The sequence below is a fragment of the Megalops cyprinoides genome, chromosome 2, assembly GCF_013368585.1.
Source record: "Megalops cyprinoides isolate fMegCyp1 chromosome 2, fMegCyp1.pri, whole genome shotgun sequence".
In the NCBI taxonomy this organism is placed as follows: domain Eukaryota; kingdom Metazoa; phylum Chordata; class Actinopteri; order Elopiformes; family Megalopidae; genus Megalops; species Megalops cyprinoides.
In genome coordinates this window covers 57,690,713-57,705,906 of record NC_050584.1, presented here as the reverse complement: position 1 = coordinate 57,705,906, position 15,194 = coordinate 57,690,713, and the positions used below count along the sequence as shown (strand labels likewise).

The 15,194-nt window shown below is 43.5% G+C and overlaps 1 protein-coding gene across 2 annotated transcripts in view; it reads left to right on the top strand.

The window, feature by feature from the left end:
• Positions 1 to 2,931: 2,931 nt before the first annotated feature.
• LOC118769473 (rho guanine nucleotide exchange factor 4-like) overlaps positions 2,932 to 15,194 on the top strand; it is an 83,725-nt gene continuing 71,462 nt past the window's right edge. Inside the window, exons 1-2 of one of the 2 annotated variants that reach the window (XM_036516630.1) lie at positions 2,932 to 2,957; positions 6,663 to 6,692. Coding sequence is in view for 1 of the 2 variants with exons in the window: in XM_036516607.1 (XP_036372500.1) it covers positions 11,352 to 11,360 (9 nt within the window). In the remaining variant the exon portion in view is untranslated. Of the gene's footprint in view, positions 2,958 to 6,662; positions 6,693 to 11,272; positions 11,361 to 15,194 lie in introns of those variants that run through there. The other variant, XM_036516607.1, reaches the window with a different exon arrangement.

Here is a 15,194-nt window from a genome sequence, read left to right as displayed (position 1 = left end):
AGACAATCTCTAAGAGCTTTAAGCCCTTTGAGATCCTCATGTTAAGTTTGTTGTTACTGATTTGTGTGTGCCAGTAAATCCCGGTGAGAGCTTTGCTGCTCCATTGCCACCTTTGAGTGGACGTTTATGTATTAAAAGTATAGATGAATGACAAACATTGAGACACTTACCTGTGTAGGTTTTTTTAGGAAGAGCTGTTTTTCTCTCTGTTGTAAAAATTGGTATAGGACGTGAAGGAACAACTAGCCGCTCTAAGTTTCTTAATATTTTCATTTCATACTGCAATTATTATCTTGAGGGAATCCATTTAGTCAGAACATTTTAGTTAACATAATATGTTAGCACAAGGCTCACTTCAGTTCATAATCACAGTACAACGAACTGCTTTAACTCTTGTAGAGACATAAGACAATGCATCAAAATGAAGAGAAAAATCACATTGTCTCAGGACAAATGTTAGAACTTGCACATTTGTACAGAATTTGTGCAATGCCTATACATCATTTTCCACATAATGTTCCGCTTTTGATGGATTTCAGCATTTTGGAATGGCCTCAAATAATTCTATTACTTTCACAACTTGATGTGATTTTGTGCAATATTTTAAAGACTGATACGGTATGTTTTTGTTTATTTTAAAATCTCCCTTTGGACCCATGCGCATATCTGAGACATATCTGTGAAATAAATGTACTTCTGTCGCCCCCCCTCTGACATGCTATAAGGGGTTGTGTCTGGATTTAAGGTCACGGTGGCAGACCGGTTCAGCGTGGGATGACAGGCCCGTACTTCTGCTCCGGCCGGACTGACGGTGGGAGGGGGGGGGCTGTGGTGGGTGCGAGCATGCATGCGTGCCCGTTTGAATCGCCGGGTGAATGCCAGGAGAAAGGGCAGCGGCGTGCCGCTGCGTAGGACACAGACAGGGCAGGGACAAAGAGCTGAGTCAACTGAACACAAGCCTGGCCCGGGGGTAGAGCGGCTCCATCCGTGCCAGCGCCTCCCACTGGACATACCGACGTTATCTGAGCGGCGTCTCAGCTTTCTGAAGGAGCCCACTGTAGGCCGTCGGCAGGCAGAGAGCTTAGCCGCACAGCACTGCAGTCTCTTCCCCTCCCGACCCTCCCCGATGGCTTGGATGACAATGTACATTTTTATTCCTCATAAACCTACAGTGGTTGTAGTTTAGGAGCACTTTCAAACAAGACCGCAAACTGACTGACTGTGGAGTAGGGTGAATGGCTGTAATGCCACACTCAGCAATTTGCTTCAATATGTTGAATATATTCAATATGTTCAATATGCTGATAGTCTAGTTTAGTAGGCACAGTATTCTTATGGGTTGGTCCACGTATGACACTTTTGGACAAACTGGCCACCTATGTCCTAGCCTGTACTAGAGTTAAGGCTGGGCAAGTTTTCTGCAGAATTCATTTCATTGGTAATACTCTGATGACATGCTCACACAACTTAATTTTTATACATTGCCATCAGCCACACTTTCAATTCAGATATCTGTAACCTCTCAGCTTAGTATTTATTGCTTGAGGCAAATGTGTGTTGTTATTCAGTTATATTGGCAAGTTATATAAGTAATGATTATAATTGACCAAAACCTTGCACCACGTACAGTATGCTACACAATTTATACACACATCTGAGGTAGGCGTTTTTATATAGACCATGGCTGTGTATATCCTGTGCATAAATCCCTTGTTGGATAGGAAATTTGGCATAATTAGAATATGACACAATTAGAGGGGATCTGTTTAGATTGCACAGGCTCTGTGCAATCTAAGAGACTTTTCCTCCACAGCTGCGCTGATCTCTGGGAAAGCGATGGCGATTCAAAGGGCACAGAGCACAATGACCCGGTTGTGTTCTATGCCCCCCAAGCACCTGCAGCGGTTTCACAAAATCCTCACTGCTTAAGGACACATCGAGGTTTACGATTCAGCTTAGAGATCAATGTCATAGCACCCATATTTCATAATTGCTTCCCAAAACACTACATCTAATCGTCATTTCTAAAGTAATTATGAAACGTTTTATGTATTGTAGCAGGCTGTCAGATAAACACTTAAATCATATGGTATGTGCAGAGGTAAATCTCCATACCACAGTCATTAACAATCCATAAGTAACCGCCTATCTAAAGGAATAAACAATTAGGTATACATTCACATAAATGTGCAGTGCATTTTTAAGTAGAGTCGGCTATAATCTGATTTGATTATCTTGTCAAAACTTTTGTTTTAAAGGCACTTACGTAACGACCAGTTACTGTCTATTGGATCTCGCCAGCATGTTGCCTCCAGCAAAAGTTAATCTCGACAGCGCCACTATGCTCTGTGCAAACTGAACAGGACTGGCTATCTACTTTTTTGGCAAGACGAGGCTCGACGCGCAAGCAGTGGTAGTAAGCCAGGAGCTTGGTTATCTTTGCTGTGCACTTTGCAGTCACACGACACCGTCTTTGGGCGACGATTTTTGAAGAGCTAACCGCTGTCGGAATGCATCATTTTGGCCGATGAAGAAGGAGAGACTACGCAAAGCCCGTACAACTGTTTTATTTTCGAAACTTTTCTTTTACGCATCGTTCGAAATCAGCACAGACACTTTTCCAACTTTTTCACAGAGTCAACAGTCCGGGAAATTTTGTAAACTAACGGCACCCGGAGTAGGTTTCCAGAAAGAAGTGGACAGTGTGTGGTGGAAAGGATAATTATGTAGTTCGGGAACGAAACGTGGTTTAGGAGATGGACGGTAACAACACGGACAGCAAGTCGGCTGAGGACAGCAGCCACTCCAGTGCGGGCGGTGAACAAAATAATGACAATCCGGCAGGTGGTCTCGATGAAGTGCAGATGTACCTTACCTGCCTTCCAGAACGGTACATGAGAGCCAAGTTCACTTTGTCGGCGTATATCCTTTGCTGGACGGTTCTTAAGTTATGCCAGGTAAGAGATACAGTACACAATATCCAATTAAATCAGAACTTTGCGCATAATTATGTGTATGCACACACAATTTGATGTCATACATGGTTGTTTTTAGTAGTCAAGTGAAATTTTCCTTTATATGTATTCCTGTATAACGCATTTAGTTGCATTTAGGCGTGCGAGCTACATGCTGACTTAGCTATAGCTACATGTTCCCCTTTTCTGTGTGAAGTTGTGGAATAATTGGACTATTCGCTTTATCAGAGAAGACTAGGAACAGTAGGATTTATTTGCTTTTCACTGGCTAGGAACTCATGTGGATGTTAAGTTTTTTTGATTGGCCATCAACACGTTAACACAGGAGTGAATGTCATTATTCGAATCGATTGATTACACGCACTCAATGGGAACAATCAGCTATAAGGTTTTCAGGCGTTTTATCTGGTGCAGTGTACAAGAGGTTACTGAGTGCGCCGAATTCCAAATCAGCAGTTGAACTCTGGTCTTTGAGAAGGGCTTTCTAGTAAGAGTGTTAAATCTCTCTTCACATAGCTTAGCAATATCATGCCCATGTAGCTAGCCATCGTTCTCGTTCTGAAGTGCTGTGTTCACACGCACACAAAAAGTTGCTATGGAAACACGCTTCGGTTTATTTTGCTGGGCCCGTGCTTTTTAAGTTATTTTTGCAAAGGGGCCAAGGACAAATGCATGCACGCATCGGTCTCTGCACACCTCTTAACTGAATACGCGTGACTGCACATAGTATGTCAATCATGGAGATAAAACACCGAACTGTCTGGTCAATGGTTTCAGCACGTGAAAAATATGATGATGAACTCAGTCTAGTTGTGTGTCTTTGTTCATGGCCACCAGCTCTGCTTCAGATCCCATAAGAGTAGTGTGCATATTCTGTGGTTAATAAACCGACCTGTATTACCACATGCATGGCGTCTCAAAGAGGCCATGCAAGTTTAGAACTGAAGAAAATGGTCCAGCAGTTGTTTTGAATCAGATGAATGAACGTTAAACAAGTTGAGGGTGGGTGCACTGCGCTATGCTGTATCTGTTTATATATTGCGAGTTTGGCGATGATGTCAAATACATTAAAATAAATCTAAAACCTCTGGTATGTGGAGAGGTACTCAGCACTCTTATTTGTTTTGAGATTTGAAAATAACGAGCAAAGCTAGCATGAAACATACTGAACCAGAGTCAGTTTTAATTTACTCTCGTGTGAATTTATAAGGGGCTCAAACACATGTAGCGACTTTGTGGCAAGTCCTCAAGTCAGTTTAAATCTGCGAGAAGCCCCGGTACTTAATGAGAGCCATCTGGTCAATAGCCCCACAAGTGACCCTTTCATTTATGTATTTATTTGGCTATTCACATTGTCACAGTTATTACAGTGGAAGGTTTACCTGTCAGTGAAGTTTAGACTCATACACACAGTTGAGTGTGTACGTGTATGTGGGAAAGAACACATATTAGTGCTGTGTGTCATCCCACTGTATCTCTGTGGCTGTGTTATAGACAGGGCATTTGGGCTTCATAGTGTATACAGTAGACAGATGACAGTAGACTGTAGACAGATGCTGTATCAGTCATTTCAAACCATATTCCTTTGGGATACGCTAATGTTTTGCATTTGCCCAGAGGAGGTCTGAAATATTCATCAGTCTTGGGATTACAGTTGCCCCCACACCTCTTTCTCCACCCTCACCTACCTGCACTCCAAACCCCAAGCATACACATTGGCAGAGCTTTTGAAGTCAGGTAATATTTATTTATTTATTTTTTTTTAGATTCTCCTTACTGGTTTTCCCATATTTTTCGGTTAATGTAAGTGAGGTAAAAACGCTGCCTGGGTTGTTTCATCTCCTCTGGGAGATCCCATTTCCATTCCACTGTTTGCTCTGGGGATGCTGTGACACTTTTTGACACACACTGTGAAGTGGTGTGCGGTACAGTCTGGAACGCCTGCTCAGCCCTGAGTTCAACGTGACATTTATAGACAAGATGTCTGCCGTAATGGCCTCTGGGCTGCAAGAGACAAATGCAGAAAAAGCATAGCCCACGGACACAAACATCAACAAGATGTGGCCGCGGGTCATCCTAAATTAGACAGCACATGCAAGGACTCAGCACTCTTAGTAATAACCTTTCAAATTACCACACTACAGTTGGTCAGAGTGATAAAGATCTATATGAGATGCCAGAAGAAAATACATTGAAATTTCAAACAACTGTTATAATTAAGCCATGTGCAAGCCGAATTGAAGTTGTCTCTGACATCGTCTGACCTCATTACCCTCTGCTCACCATCCAGCAGGCTGTGCGTGTGACATAATCTGGTGCACTCACTAAGGTTTTGCAGTCAGGTAGGCATGTTAGTGCAAATTCAGTGTCATTCATCATGCTTGACAAAAGATCATCAGAAGATCAGATGTGTGGTGTGTCTGTTGTGCATTTCACATGTCTGTGGCTCCCTTCTGGCTTCTTTCAAGATGTCCATGGCTTCTGCGAATATATGCCCCCAGAACTATGTGAGAGGGGAGAGCAAGTGTGGCATCGTGCTACGATGTACTGTATGTCTTTCATCCCAAATTTTGCTGCTTTGATTCCTAGGTTCTTACAAATCACAAAGTAGAATTATAAGGGGTTACAACAGTCAGCAGTTGTGTTGAGATTAGGGATATTTACTCGTAAGACGTCTTTCTGTAAAAGGGAAGAAACATAAACAAGTACATGTAAACTGAATACGTGGACGCAATGAACTGCAATAAATCCGCATTCCTCTTAGACAGCATTCCTGACAGGGCTGTAGTTAAAGGTTTGTTCTACAGAACTGCGTTTGGTTGGGAAGGGGGGTCCAGGTGGTTATAGAACGCATCCATGGTTATGAGGGATTGGGTTTTATGCAGGAGACACTCTGGCGTTGCTTCTGGGGTTAAACAGCCCTGAGGGTCCCTCCACCCTGTCTGCCTGCCCGCGCTGACCCCTCCCCCTGACACATTGTCTCACCTCAGACAACCAGCTGGTAGGGGTCACAGGTCACATGTGTCACAGCCCCACCAAAAGTCTACAGCATTCATTGGGTTTGCCTCTGAGAAACCTGCAGCCCCATGCAAGTTAATTGCTCTGGGAGGAAGAGCAGGGAAAGAAGCACGTAGATCAAACACACGCGCGCCTTTTACGAGCCGGAGAAAATTGCCATTATATGTGAAACTCATTTTGTTGTTTTGCATGTGACCTTCAAAGCCAAATGAGTTTTCAGCCATCTGCAAAATGGGAGTGGAAGGTCTTTGTGAAGCTTTCAACTTCTTTTATGTTCAGCTTGTTTCACTGTAAGACAGTTCATCCAGGTGAAAAGCAGTTGTATAATCAATCTTCCAGATCATTCCAGATCTATATATAGGATCAGAAGTGGTTGTTAGTGTAATATTAGGCATTACTGAATTACAGTGTAATATTAGAGTAGTGTAATTATCTAATGCCCCAGCTGCACCTGGATTGGTATCAGCTAATTTCTGCATTTCCTTTCTCACAGAACTACCACTACCATTTACTTCTCTCAAAACTTGGCATGACTGTCATTAAGATAATTTGAAGAGAGCAAAAGAACACAAGATGTATGGAATGGAATGGAAACTCAGGTAAAACACTCCTGGCAGTGGCTTTGAGCCCTTTTCTGATTGCTGTTTTCTTTTCTTTCTGATTTCACAGAGACTGAGATGCTCCCCTGTTGTGCAACAGGTAGGCAAACCCTTTCTCCTCGGAAGAGTCACCTCCTATGATTGCGGTTACGCTGGTGTTTGCCCATTGCAGATCGCACAAGTTTCATTTAATGAACAATGTATTGTGTTCCATACTGTTTTCCGGACAGTGTATTTCAAGGTTTTTTGTCCTCAAAAGTCAAATCCTTTTGTTTCAAGGAGTGGGCTTGCAATTGCTCTCAAAATGCACCAGTTTATAAATGTGTGGCGTTCAAGGTCGTAAGAGAAATAATGCCTCATTTCATCACCTACCAATCAACTGTATACTCTTTCTTTGGCTTTTTTTGGAAAGGCAGTCACATTAAATCATTTTTAAAGTAATTATCTGAAACTGTCCCCTCAAGGTAAGGCAGTCTATGGAACTGCAGGGGCTGAGGAATACTCCTTCATATGCCTGTAACTAGAGCTGTAGTTTTCATAAAAGGCCAACTTCAGACTGTAAAAAGAGATAGCCTCACTTGTCACTTTTCCAAATCTTTCAAATTATTTTCTTTCCCCCATTTAAGACTGTTGAGGTTCACAGCTCCCCTGCTTTTCATTTATCCTTATTTTACCTTCTGTTTTATGTCAGTTTGAAACTGTCAGTCGACCTTGGAGACTAGATCATTATTTTACCTAGCTTCAATGTGCCAGTTAGTTTATGCAGTGACAGTCAGTAAATGCATAAAAATCACAGTGCTTTTTTTTCATTGGACAGACTGAGGTGTGTAACTGTTGTGGCCTTGTGACAGGCAGGGCTCTGTGCAGATTACCCATCTGTGACAGATCTCTGATAGCCCTGACGAATTGGATGGCTGCAGGTTCAAGCCTGTTACTTACCTCCCCATTCATCAAGCCAAGACTGCCAAAAAGGTGTGCTGTGCTGTGCTGTGCTCATAGAGCTGTTAACCAGCCTTCCCCATAACATTTACACAATTACAGGGGTCCATCTGTGAGATCTGCGTGATTGTGTTCTCTGTGTGATAACAACTCGCTTAACTTTGTTCTCTGGTGTTGTGCCAGACACTGTGTTCCAGATGCCGTGTAGTTTCTTGCTGAATTGCCCAGTAAATGAAACTGACAGACAGGATTCAGCTGAGTTAGGGTATGGAGGTTAGATGGGACCAGATGGATTTGATTGTTCCAGGGAAAGTTATTGCAGAGTGCGGTGACCATGAGGGCCTACAGAGTTGTGCTCCACCATACATCTACTTACAGGTCTCTTGATTTTAAGGTTTTTGCATGGGAATTCCCATTATGTGTTGTTCAGGATGTTGACTGAGAATCACCCTTAGGCAAAGCTGTTCAGGATGAGCTATGCATTTTTTAAGCAAGGCGCAAAGGGATTGCACCAGAAAATCTAATTGAGCATAATGGGAAATATAGATTTTGGAAATGCTTTTACATTGCAGTGTCAGCGTCCTTACTAGAAGAGAACTGTTTTATTACAGTTGACCTAGTTCTATGTCTGACACCATTTTATTCTTGACAAAAGTAACCTATTCCCTGGGGTGCTGCACAGAATATTGGGTAAATTTTTGATACCTGTGAAATCATGCAGTGCCCCTCCCAGTTCAATTCAGAGTATTGGGTTCACCTCATGTTACAGCCTGCCCATTGCTGTTTGCACATTTTAACACATTTGAGGAACTATGATTAAACTGAAGCACTAATGAGATTTTATCTCTTTGCATCTCTGTATGTGTGTTTGCTGAATGGTATGAACCGGTCAGTGTCTCCTGGTTCTTATTTTTGCCTGTGAATCATGGCAGTGAGTCAGTTTCTGGTATAGAGGCTGTGAAATATAGCCAGAGACCCATCTTGTTCATTTTCCTTGTGATTCTGTTTTTCAGTTACATTCCTCTTCAGTTCCATGGATAGGATGTGCCATTAATACAGATTTTGGCTGTTATGAATGTTTTTCTAATTTTTTTTTCCATTATGGAATGGAGGTAGACCTGGGAAAAGTGCTTGCTTGCATTTGTGTGTATATGTATATACTGTATGTGTGCTGCGTGTGTGTGCCCTTGTGTGTATGCATTCTGATTCTGGGGCTGGCAGCTACGGGCACCGAATGTTCTCTGTAGGGGCATGTGATTGAGGCTTTTGGAGGCTGGGCAACGTGCAGCTGGCGCACGCTGGGTTCTGGAAGGTATCACGGTGGGCACAGGCTCTGGCGGAGGTGAGGCACTGTTCTGGCAGGCCAAAGCTCGCTTTCCCTCGAGCATCTGACAGTACAGGGAGGTACTATCTGTTTGATTTGCGGGACTGGCAGTGCCAATTCCAGAAATGTGCAATTTGAGCTTTGTTTTGTTTTGCTGGGGAATTGGACTTGCACAGAGAGAACTGATGTGGACGTTAGTTGAGGTGGACATGACTGGTAAATGATAGAGTTGAAAGGGGTTGAGAAGAAGAAGCTGAGCTCTGCCCTGGCCCATCCCTGCCCCTGTGGCCATGAGGGGGATTTTTGGCCTATTTTAGTTCTTTGTTTTCACAGCTTTGCCACTTTGCAAAAGTATTCACCAGGTTTTTTTAACATTAAGTTTTTTTTTGCTTTCAAGCACTGTTGTGTCAACTAACAGTGAGTGCCAAAGTTACCAAAGCCCCAGCTTTATCCACCTGTCAGAGTGTTAGAAAAAAGGCAACACTGAACACTCTGCTGTCTCCTGCTGTATAGCAACCTGTTAAGAAATGGAGGTGCCATACTGGCTTTGCGCACATGATTAAAATACCAAGCGCCCTCTGATAAGTCACATGATCTCAAGAAGTGCTGCTCAGTTAACGTGTTTATACTGTTATCACAATTATGTAATATGCGGAATTGTTAACCGTATAGCTCCCTGATTCGGTGCTACAGAAAGGGTTTATATTACTGGATTGATCTAATGTGAAGGGTTCAAACCCAGTCTGAAGGCTGAAGTTCGCCTCTCTTGTTTCATAACTTGAAGCATAATTGGTGAAGTCGTTTGAATTGGCTGCCTAAGCTCTTAAAATCCCTGCCCTGTTTTCTTTGTTTCTGAGGGCTCTTTCTGCAGAATGAGGGAGGTGAAATCTGCTCCAGTCTCCCTGACCCTGCGCTGAACTTGAAAGCCCAGCTCCGTCCTCAGATCTGTCATTGGCAAACGTGTGGTTTTTCGGGAGATAGAGATTCCCGGCCAAAATAAACCTCAAGACTGGGCAAATCTCTAAAAAGGTTTCTGGGTAAACAATATATACCCAGTGTAATTTATACTGCCTTGATCCTTGTGACAGTTGGTGGAGCGCATGGGTTAAATTGTGTGGTACTTGCTCAGAATGCCTAGAAACCACATGGCAGCAGAAATGAGAAAAGTCCGAAAGCATCAACGGCCGTGTCTTCATCTCCAATATTGTGTGTGACTTGTTGCCTGGCTGTGGTCAATATCATGGTTCTGTTTTTTTTTTCTTTATTCTTTATTTTTTTTTGGCGAGTGGGACCAAATGCTGACATAAATATTGCGCCAAGGCATTACAATGGCAACTGTTTCAGTGAGAGTAAGTTAAACACAGGCACACACTGACTATTGTTACTCGACATGCTATTAAATCCACCGTCGCCTTGTGACTGGCAAATTTCCTGACGTTAAACTTTCCCGAGTTCTAGACCCCATTCTGATTGTAAATATAAGTCACATGTCTGTGCTTGAACAGCGGCCATTCATGAGACTGCCTTCATTGTTTAAGTGTTTGTCTCAAGATTTGTTGGATGAAATCGGCAGGAGCAAGCCAACGGAGAATAACTTGTCCAAGTGCTTTCCTTTCTATGCCGTAGAATAGGCACTGTTCACATTTGCTAACTTAGCAACCCAGCACTGCAAGCTTTTGACAGGGAAATCTATTTTGCTTCCAGGTTTAAGGCCTCTCTTAGTTTGCCTCTGAGATGCCTTGCCCAGACATTGAGGCAGTGCCAACCTAATTCAGCTGTTTTTCTACTCAGAAGATGTCAGAGTTAAATGTGTTGGTATACGAGGTTCGACCAGCGTGCACAAGACGACCGTATCCATCTATTTGCACTTCATTTTGTTCCTCCACAAGGGAGTAACTAATAAATCAAGCGTTTGTTTGATGGAAATGCTTTTTTCCTTCTTTCACTCTAAATTAGTTAAACATTTGAATGTTCTGGATGAACGTGCCATTTTTCTTGGCAAAATCTATGAAAATGTATCTTCAGCACTCCCATACAAATATTATGATAGCAGATATTCCATGTGTTTCTTCGCAGAAAGCCTTCATGTTTTTTTTTTTTCTTTATTTCTTTTTTGCTGTAGTATTCTCAATGGCTTGTGTTAACCTCAGCTCACGCATTGACCGAAGTGGTGAGCCTGACGTGAACCTTTCTGATGGTGCAGTCGGCAGGGCACAGACACCACCCAGGGGCTGCACAAGCACTCAGTTGCCCGCTCGTTCACATGAACTCTGCGGCTCAGAGTTAATATCTGGACAGCCCTACTCTCCGCTTATCTGTTTTTTTTTTTTTTTTTAAATTCTCTGGAGACAGACCGCCTCTCCGCTCCCACAGCAGTGTGCTCGGATCTGTTTGTGTCAGTTTGGGAAGCGCTGGACCGGGCTGTGTGGATTTAGGAGGTCCAGCATGTGGCAGTGGAGTAGCGTCGCGTGATTAAGAGGCTGTCACGGCCTGGCCATGTCGCAGGTGAGTGAGGACGGGAAGAGAATGCAGAGGTCAGCACGGTGGCTGTTTTGTCTCGGGAAACATCCTGGGAAGCATGCATCCCTTTCGGACTGTAGACAGGCAGGCAGATGTAATAGCTCGCTGGTTACAATAGATCTCTGCTGTGAAGTCTGTGCAATGCTGGGAATGTTGTGTTGCTTACAGCACAGTGCTGCGTCGCTGACAGTCACATTTTCAAAGGCAGGGCACTGAGATGCAGGTTCACACGTGAAGGAAGCTCTGTGCCAAGAAGTGACAGCTTTCTTTGGACATCTTTTATTGGTTAAACCTGTTGCTGTACTTTTTCTTTTGTTTCCCTCACATGATTTGGACATATACTATGGCCTGTGTATGTAGTTAAATAAAATGGACACAAACACAGATTTTCAAGGCTGTGTAAAGGTATCTGTGCTTGCCGCAAATCTCTAATCAGGACCAGCAGGTATGTTCAGGGAGCACTCTGTGTGCTCAGATCAATAAATCAGAGTCCAGAGGGAGAACACACATTCCTGCTATAGAAACAGGAGTAGGGTATGCTGATATTGTCCAAGATTTAGAACATTATTGATACCGGGATTATATGTAGTGATACATTGCGACTTCTGGCATGGGTAGATGGAGCAGAGGTTATGTGATCGCCTCTGTGTGTGTGTGTGTGTGTGTGTGTATATGTATTTGTGTGTGTATGTGTGTGTGTGTGTGTGCGTGTGTGTGTATGTGTATGTGTGTGTGTGTGTGTGTGTGTTTGAGATTGAAATGTCTAGTGGTATATCATAAGCCCTCTGATCTTTGTCTAGAAAGACTGAATGTAGCCAGTAATGTCAGGACAGACCACATGTTTTCACTCAATAGTGTGTGATCTAAGGACTAATAAAGTTGCCCTGATGATTGACCAACAGAGATTTCACCTTTTTCTGATGTGCTGTGGGAACTGGCCAGTGTTGTTAACAGTGTTAACTCTTAAAAGGGTTGCCCCTCCCCTACACACTCTAAGAACAAAGACTAAATTGTTAGGGAAACACCAACGTTCATGAATGAGAAAATGTAATCTTCCCGTCTAAAACTGATCTACCTTACCGCATCGCACTCCCTGTCACACGGAGTGGGGCCATGTAAGGGTGAACAATGAAATAACTAGCATTAGTGCCCATCACAGGGCCAAGCATAACATCACCCCTCTGTGGTCCTCAGAGGAAATCACGGGTCTTACTGAAGCCTTCATGGGGGAGGCCAGGAGTGGGCAAACATACATCCATCTAAGTCTAAGGAGAATCACCATGAAAGGGTGCGTGGCGTGCTTTGGAGTTCTTATGTAAGAGAAAGACTAGACAGTACATTTAAAGCATGCGCACCCTTGGTGGTCTGACGGGTCCCCATGTGTGAGACTGTGTAAGTACCTGCGACATTCTTTACCATGCTGAACTGTGACCTGGTTTAGGGTTAGATGGGGGTTAAGGGTCAGTTGAGTGACATAGTCAAAATGCCTGCATAAGTGTGTTCAAACATTGGTTAACCTTTTGCCATAAAAAAGGTAAGATAGAGGCATGCATAAGAACTGTTTGGAATGTTGTGCGAAGGAAAAGATTGCCTCTTGACTTGCCACTGAAGAAGAGGTTTGGTCTGAGACAAAAGCCTGACAAGCTGTCTGATACCTTCTGCATATTGGGGTTGGAGCTGAGGCAAGGTGTGACCTCACAGCCATGTCACCAGGCACCTCGGGGTAGCCGTACTGTACATTTGGAATCAGGTTCATTCACATGAACAGCAAAAAGGAGCGAGAGGGAGAGAGAGAGGAGACAATGCTGGCTGCAGGCCTACACATTCCCTCACACACACAGGCCACTTTTCCTGGCTTTCAGGGGTGTAAAGGTAGCTAAACTGTGTTGGAAAAATTTTGGCCTGGCTGGGTTCTGCAGAAACATTATACAGCTGCGCTAATCAGTAGCAGTGCAGCTGTTTCAATGCACACCCTCCCCCCTTTAAAAATAGTCAAATAAGTGGATAACGGGAGGGGCGGGGTTCAAAATAACAAACAAGGAGTGCCGTTAGGACAGCGTTCCAGCGGCTCCCATTGGCCGGGAGTGTGGCAGCGTGGCTCTGGCCGTTTCCAGCGAACTCCGGAGCGCTTCCTCTGTCTGCTTCCTGTTGCATGAATTTCCATACCGAACCCTTTTAGCCTGAGCCAGTTCTCCGGGTCCAATTAAAAGTGCCCGCAGGGATGAGAGAGGTCGGGGTAGGCTCTGACCGCACTGCCCTGGAAGGGCCGCGGTTCGCTGTGCTTTTCCCCGCGGACGCATCGTCCAATTTCTTTCCCTTTGTTGTCATTTCGTGTCCCTGCTATTTAAAGTTTGGACTGTTTTCATGCTGTGGATGTAAATGACACACTGGCATCGTGATTCAGTGTGTATTTTCTTCCGTTTGTTGCCAGCACTCGCTCTTTCAGTCTCTTTTTCTCTTCCTTGTAATGTGTCCCTCTGTTAGCACTCTCTCTCTCTCTCTCTCTCTCTCTCTCTCTCTCTCTCTGTCTAAATGTTTAACATATGTTTTTTAACCTCACAGTCCCCAGTCCATGAAAACTTGAAAACTTTCGCTGCCCACGGACAGAAATGTACTTTTGGAATATGGTACGTCTAAATCTTTTGTCCAGGGTTAATGAATAGATTTGTAGTTGAAAACCACTGTCTAGTTGGTGGCATTAGTACAGTTTTGATCATACATCGCATAATTTTCATGACTCTAATCTCTTCAGACATCAGCCATTTCTAATTTAGATCACTTGAATCATTGCTAGCTAGACAGCTAAGCTAGATCAATACTTATTTATTAGGACACCGACTGTGTGGCTATCAAGCTATCGGCGAGCTTATGGGAAAGCAAAAATAGGAACACACTACGGTAACTGAGAGTGCTATCATTGTGCCTAGCAGAGCATGTCCCTCAGTAACTCAACAAGTAAGCAGTGGTCATTATGACTAGCTTGCTTGCTAGCAAGAAAATATATCAATATCAAAGACAGGGAGCAGCATCTATTGCTACTACTAGCTATAACTAACATCTCAACATATTGTGCCCTCTGGTGAGTTAAAACAGCTCATTAAAAAGTGTCTTTATGGGCACTTTTACTCAGGCATATGAGAACCTTTAACCTTCATTCATGGCCCCACTGAGCTCTGAAAAAGACAGTGATGGGCCATTTGCCCAAACCTTGTGAGTTCCGGTTCCAATAGTTAGAGAAGGGGCTCTTGTTAATTTTTATATGGGTTTTTCCAGCTACTGCCACCTATAGCTCAACTCTGACATTGCATTTGGTCAACGTTACTACTATTTCATATAACAGACTCCATATTAGTGAAATACTCAATTATTATTATTATACTCAGTTATTGTTATTGAATATTAGCAAAGCTCAATTGATATTTAAATACAGGAGTGACAGAGACTGGATGCTTCTGTGCCGTCCCATGGGACACCCGTTCCTGACCCCTGCTGCAGAGGGTGTTGCCAGCTGGATGAATTCTTTTTTTAGAATTACATTTTGAGCAGGAAACGCTGACCGCAGCTCCTGAGCTCCGTTAGATCCGTAAAACAGACGCAAACAAGCTTCCAGGATTTAATGTCTCTTTACAGGCCAAAACACACAGCCTTGAATTTATGAATTTACGATTGACTGCCCCCATTCCTTCCGCTATTGTGATGCATTCGGCCTGAAATGGCCATAAGAACCCAAACTAGGAGAATGTGTGGTACCTCGGCTGAGACCAGGGTTGCCCAGGGACTTATGTTTAATATGTATGAAATGGTGTAAGGAAGAAAATG